The 7254-nt window shown below is 41.6% G+C and overlaps 1 protein-coding gene across 1 annotated transcript; it reads right to left on the bottom strand.

Moving 5' to 3' along the window:
• Positions 1 to 4146: 4146 nt before the first annotated feature.
• On the bottom strand, positions 4147 to 6916 carry socs1a (suppressor of cytokine signaling 1a). The gene is made up of 2 exons (XM_037793438.1): positions 6647 to 6916; positions 4147 to 5093 (listed from the first exon to the last, which is right to left on the bottom strand). Exon 2 carries the CDS (start codon positions 5034 to 5036, stop codon positions 4326 to 4328), a length of 711 nt encoding a protein of 236 aa, XP_037649366.1. The 5' UTR covers positions 5037 to 5093; positions 6647 to 6916; the 3' UTR covers positions 4147 to 4325.
• Between the last annotated feature and the right edge of the window lie 338 nt (positions 6917 to 7254).

Below are 7254 nucleotides of genomic sequence, written 5' to 3' on the forward strand. Positions count from 1 at the left end.
GTCCCCTTTGGACAGAACCAGGCCAACCTGCGACCGGCTGTAGCCTTATATTTAATGGACAGACACGGTATCAATCTTCTTATCTAAGTCTCCACCAGAAGGTGATGGACATTGTTGTTGTAAGAAAGTTTTAAGATAGAGGTTTGGGAATTCTCGGAGCCATGATGCATCTGTTAGCGGAACTACTACATTACACATCCACACTGGATTTAGTTGGAGCTTGTCTGAAACAACTTCCCGCATCACCATATTGTGTGTTTAAAACATAAAAGACTTCCTGCTCTCTGCTGGAAGGGACACATTGTTGACTTTGCTACATTAAATCCTTTGGAAGTTCTGTCTTCTGTTGAAGAGATCAGTGACAAAACTCATTCTTCTAATCTGATGATGACCAACGTTTCCACTAAGTTTCCTGCAAATCAGTCGTCATCATACTGTGAATTCTGAGATATCCCCCTAACAAGAATTGCTGTGTTAAGAAATTCAATGGAGAACGTCCGAAGAAACAAAGGAACCTGGTGACTAATGATAGTGTAGAACTCAAGAATTGGTGGTGGTCATAGGAAAGACTTAAAAAAATAATATGAGTCTGCGAGATAAGAACTCTATATACATATATGGAAGCTATTAGTCTTTATTCTTGGTCACATCACATGTCCAGCTCATTTTTTGAAGAGCATCTCCTTGTTCCTTTTTCCTCTTTCTCACTTTGTCCTCTCCCTTTTTTCATGTGGACCTTTCTCTTGAGGTGTCAGTTTTCAATTGATTTCTGTAGAAGTGTGTGTGTGTGTGTGTGTGTGTGTGTGTGTGTGTGTTTTTAAAGGACAGAAAACTCCCAGTACAGGATTCGACAGAAATCAGCTGATAAGAACACAATCACAGAACACCTCACTTCACCTTTCGCTTCTTAAAATAGTCGGGAATGTACTGAAAACTGAGAAGCTACGTATGAATGAAACTTCTACGTATGATTCATTCGCCACCCCGCAAGAACACACACACACAAACACACACAAACACACACACACTTTGTGCTTAAATCTATGATCTCATCCTCTAGGTAAAGCTTCAAAAAGTGAGGGTTAATAACGCATACACACCTCTAAAAATTAAGATATTACAATCATGGTGTTTACATCACTGACTCATGTTCCACTGCGGTGTGTCTTTGTATGTGTGTGTGTGTGTGTGTGTTCCACCCCTGCTCAACCTCTTCCTCAAGCTGATAATTATATCCTCATATGTCAGGCTTTACTTGAATCAAGCTGTAATTATTATATTCAGTATGACTCAACATTGTGTGTGTGTGTTTGTGTGTGTGTGGCTACATTTGTCTAGACCCAAGAGAATCAAAAAAAAATCCCCAAAAAGATCACAGAGCCTGATGGTAAGGTTTGGTGTTTAGCGTTGGAGTTCTGGTTTGGTATGAGGAAGAGGTTGGAGGTTAGTTCAAGTTATGACCTCAAGTTAGAAATGACAAGTACGCTACACGGGCTGAAAAAAGTGACGCATACTCTCACAATTGTCATGAAACTGCAAAATTTGAGGAAATGATTCTGCTTTCTAAAGATAACACCAAAGTTCATCTTTCTCTGCCTACATCTAGTTTACCATCATTCACGTGTCTTTTTTTGTTTTTTATTTTTATTAAAGAGGATCTATTGTGCTTATTTTCAGGTGCGTACTTTTATTTTGGGTTTCTACTAGAACTCTGATTGGTCAGCTGGCCCACTTTGTTGTGATTGGTCAACCGAACCAAACTCTTTGGACTCCGCTCCAGCTCCGCTCTAACTAGCTTTGTTTGAGGGCATGAAAAAATTAGCCATAAGTAAGGTATTATAAAAATGTGTAACTTAGTGACATCACCACGTTACGGAAGAAAAGGCAAGACTTCAAGCAAGGCGTTTCAGGCAGTGTTTCTGTGGGGGAGAGTAACTCCATTTGGGCTCTATAACTTTGCAGACCTTTAACATGCACAAAAAACTATGTAACGCACTAAAGAAAAAGCACAAGAGCATAATAGGTCCTCTTTAATACAAATGTAGGTTTCAATTTACCTAAAAGGAATAGTTTGACGGTTAAGGAAATACATTTTATTCGCTTTCTTGCTAAGAGTTAGACAAAAAGGTCGGTAGTCATCTGTCAGCAAGAAAGTGAATAACAATATTCCCCATACCGTCATATTATTTTAAAATCCTGCAAATAATAAAGCAGTGGGACAGTAAAGTATGCAAGGGGACATTTTTAGGTTATTATTTCTTGAGAAAGACTTCCATTTCATCCTGTGAGTGTCAGGAAGAAATGGTGTTCATTTGTAGGGATGCAGCAATCTATGCACACGGTGTGAAGAAACCAGCAGGCAGACCAGAGAGGGGAGGGCAGAAAAAAAAACAAAAAAAAAAACTTGTGTTATTCTTGAAAAGCTGATGAGAAGCCACGTCAGTAATGTTCGGCAGTCTGATGACGCTTTCACAAACTGGATACGTTCACATTTTAGATAGTGTAGGCCACATTCAACAATCAATGTTACCTTGATTTATGTAGCGGTTGAACTCTTCAACTTGTGGTTCAGACAAGAAGAAAGTTTTACCAATGTTCTGTTGCAACACTTTGGGTGAATGCAACGGCTCTGTGTAAGAATGTGTAAAAGGTGTGTGAGGTTCCTGTTTAATCACTGTTTCACACGCCGGCCTCTCCTGTTTGAGCATAGCTCTAGCCTTCAGCTGGGCTTTGCTCCAATTGGACACTAAGTACATACAGTAGTATGTTAGTCAAACACATGAGTCACACTCAAACCAAGTATACCCACCTGGATCAGTGTTGCCACACCTACTAAAGAATGGTGATATTTCAGTGAGTGTAAAGTTAACAATGGAAGTCCTTTGTTTAAAAAGCTTGTGAATCTCCTCTGCGGTAGACTAGACGGCGTCAAAAGTATAAAGTCTTTTGACATCTTGTATTTGCTTTCTTTTCATTCTGCTTATTTACAGCTGCTTTAAATATGTGCTACATACAAACCATTTATCATAACTCTAAAATGAAACACAAACTGTAACTATAACCCTGACTTTGATCTAACATGTCTCTATCAAACCACAAACCCCCCTCAAAAAATTTCCCACTTCCTCGTGAGGAAATTTTAATCTGCATTGGGCCCTCATTAGGTTAAAAGTACTACACACACAATCACACGCTTCATTATGTGTCACCTCTACCCCTGTTTCTGGTAAGTGTGTGTGTGTCTAAGCGTAACAGTCCTTGTAACCCCGCCCACCTGTCACTTTACCCTACACAGATGAATCACTGTGGTGACGATACTGTACGCCACCGTGTCACACTTCCTGTCTGAGTGTCTGTCCCATTGTCTGTGACATAGCGTGGACAAAGTGTGTGTGTGTGTCCTTCCCTGCACATGACATGATTTGGTCAAGAGAAAAAACACAGTGAAAAAGTAACTAAAAATCCAGCAAGGTTAGTTTAAATAAGTTTTATTTTCAAATAAAATATAAAAATATAAAAAAATATTCTTATTCAGTAAAGACAAACTTATTATTATTATCTGTCTGGCATAGGTGGTTGAGTGAGAGGCGACATGCCTCCACTTACAGTACAACTTAACGCCAGACCTCGTGACTCCGATAACGCCCGATGTCCTTTGTGAGTTTTTATCTCCGTGACGGCAGATTTTAAAAAGGCATCGAGTGGTATCGGAGCCGTCGGTGCCGGCAAACATTCATGAGTGATGTAAACATTCAACATTAGAGTATTAAAAACTGCTACAAAAGTCAGTCCTACTGGTACCCAACAACAAGTCCACTCTGCTGATGCTCTTAACGTCCTTCCACGATCCACAGTGAAATATTTGTGCGCCTCCGGTGGCCACAAACGGGCGACAACAGACCCGACCGTTTCCAGTAGAGCGGTCGCAGTTGACCAAAGCAGTTCTTTTATTTCTGCAATAGCTCCGCTGTGCCTGCAGATTTCTCTTAATGCAGCTTTTTCCCACTTTTCACGCTTCCTCAATGCCAGAAGGCGCTCTGTCCGTGTGCAAGTCATGTCTCTGGAGGTAATGTACGTTGAAATGTCACTCCCTGTCCTATTGAAGACCGCCTGTGCTTCACTGTGGTGATATTGTCTCCTATGAACCATTTTGCAGCTTTTAGGCTCAAAACATGTAGCTGCTTTAATGTGTTGCCATAGCGATGCAGCCTCCGATGCGTGATGGGCAGGCCTCACCGAACACTCCTCCTGTTCGCTGTTACTTGGTAAAAACGGCCTTCTTGAAATTAAAAATAATACTATGAAAAATGTATACGGCAAACTGGTTATAGTTTGTAAGGGAATTCCAACAGGAAGTCTTGGACGACATGAGTGAGTGGCAGCTCCGGCACCCGGCTCGCCCCGCCGCACAGCCCCATGATGCGCGTTCTGCACAGCTCCTGCAGCGTCGGCTCCCATTTCCTGTACGGGATGCTCAGACTTTTCTTGGGGGAATTGCTGTAATGTTCCAAGAGGGCGAACAGTGTCAGGAAGCAGCGCTCGTTGCCTGCCAGCGAGAACTTCTGCTTCTTGTAGTCGATGCGAACGCTCACCGGCCCGCTCTTGCCGTGGTAGGACAACGTGAAGAAGACGTCCTTCTGGCGACTGTCGCGGATGAGGTAGCTGCCAAGCGGCGCGTCCCGCAGCATGCGGTGGGCGTCCTCCACTCCCAGGGGGCCCCAGTAGAAGGCGCTGCGCTCGAGCTTGGCAGCGGTGTCGGTGATGATCTTGCAGTCCTCCTTGCAGGTGAATGTGGGGAAGTGGGTGAGGTACACGGAGGGGACGGCCAGCAACCTCGGGTTTGGATCCGGAGCCGCGCGACGCTGGAGCTGCTCCGACTCGGTGCGGTGAGGGCTGAGAGCGAGCGGGGCCTCCTGGGATGAGAGTGATGATGAGGAGGACAAGGAAGATGATGATGAGGATGAGGATGAGGATGACGAAGATGAGCTTGACGACTGGGTCTTGTCATGGCCTTCCACTGTGCTGTCGGCTACCATCCTACAGGGGAGAGCGGCCCCAGACCCTCTCCCATCTCTGACCACCACACTGACATCCTGAAAGACGAGACAAGAAAGAAACCGTTATTATCAAACAATATAAAGCAAATTATTACAGCAACTAAAGTTATTTACATCTTCCTGACAGAACGTATATAAAGACAGGGGCAGTGAAAATCATCATTCACAAAAACAACACAATGCCTATGTAAGGTCCTGATGCTTTAAAAGGAGAAAGACTTCCATGTGTGTGTGTGGGGAGGGGGGCTATGAACAAGTCAGTGACTGTCTCTAAGTGTTGGTTAGAAATACATTCAAGTTTCCATGGAGCCAGGACTGTGTTTGATATGACTGGAATCTGCGGTTAGGCCAAAATACAGTAAGCTCTGATGTCAGACATTACTGTACACACACACACATAGTTTATGGGGCTTACAGTAGATAGGGCTGTGTATTGGCAAGAATCTGGCAATACGATACGTATCATGATACAGGGGTTACAATTCAATATATTGCGATACGGTAAGTAAGGTGATATATCGCGATTTTTAAATCTAATTTTAAACTGTCAGTTTATACTGACAGTTTTCTTAAAATTAGATTTAAAAATACTTTATAGAACACACCACCATATTTATAAAATCTGATTTAAAAAATAAACCTTTTTTAAGCAATCAGAACAGATCTGCAATTGCATTTATCAGTTACTGTAACATCCAACATCATAGCAGTACTTCGAAAGGCCACATAGACCAAGAGGGCGCACCTCTTTGCAAATGAAATAAAGTATTGACTGAGTTAATCTTTGCATGTAAACTATTAATTAAAAATCAATACAGTGTTTTTAAGAATCAGTCAAATCACAAAACATATCGCGATATTCCATTTTTTCTTACACTCCATATTTTTTTTCTTTATCACTTCTGCCTCAATGACTGAAATACCAGGTTTAAATCCAACGTTTTCAAGCTAATGATAAATAAAAAAAAATAAAAACTGAAGGGTTTACCTTGCGGACTGAAAGTAGTTTTTGTTCTACATGAGTTTTCCAGGACATAAATGGTTTGAAACACTAAACGCTGGAGCCTGAACATCTGTAACTACTCATCAGCTGAGTTACAATTTACACAAAAAACTCTCATCACATCTCAACTGTCCTACTTTATGAATGATTCACCCTCTTCCTGTGTAGTCCAATGTGGATTACAAGAAAGAAAAAAAAAAAACATTCCAGGAAAAGGTAATGATTAACAGGTGTTGTAATTTTGGGGGATTCAATGCTTCAAAGGCTTCAATGCCAAAAACACATGCAGTGGAGCCATGGAGATAAAAGTCAAACTATAATCCTATATTTCTGATCTTTATCTTTGCTGGAGTAGATTTCATTGACTGCAAAGTTGTCTCAGTCAAGCTGCTGTTAACATCTGGACAAACAGGAGTGAAATCCAACATGCATTTTTGCCCAAAAAAGGTCCATGCACTCAGAGGCACATTTTAACATTTTAATCCCGTATTGTTTCCATTGCGCACGGCGCAGACAAAAAGCACCATATCTGCCCTTTCCAAACAGCCAACAGTAAAGCACAACTCCAGTCAGGGTTAAGTCTTACCGTTTTGTTCAAACAACAGCGGCTGTTAAAGATCCGTGTGTCTGTAATCCCACAAAACACTGCGTTGGGATCAGTGAATGTCCTGCAGATAATCCGCGTCAGGGTGGATAGTGGATGGAGGGCAAAGCTTGTCTTTGACAGCTGAGGCAGTTTTAGTCGTGATTAGGACTCTGTCTGATCGTGGATCGTGTACATACTGGTGTGGTAAGCGCGTCTGCCTTTTTATATCTCAGCTCTTCCTCCTCCTCCTGCTTACTCTAAGTCAATCATTTCTCTGAAACACAAACCGAAAGTGAAACTGAACTCTTTCAATTCGACTCGTCGCAGTCAGTATTTTGAGAATTTCAAGAAAACCACAAAACCACATGACAGAAGGACGTTTACAGAAACAGGTGACAGATCCGAGTACCTACTGGCAGCGTTTTTACTACACATGGTTCGTCTGGGTTGAAGTGGTGTTTTATGAACGTTGTTTTAATGTTTTGGCGTTATGTTGTTCTCTGTCTATGTTTTTTTTTTTCATAAGAATGATGCTATTCATTCATTCATTTTTTTCTAATTTAAATATGTATAATTAAATTAAATTTCAAAAGAGCACAGGATGTTTT

Source organism: Sebastes umbrosus, chromosome 14, assembly GCF_015220745.1.
Source record: "Sebastes umbrosus isolate fSebUmb1 chromosome 14, fSebUmb1.pri, whole genome shotgun sequence".
Lineage (NCBI taxonomy): Eukaryota > Metazoa > Chordata > Actinopteri > Perciformes > Sebastidae > Sebastes > Sebastes umbrosus.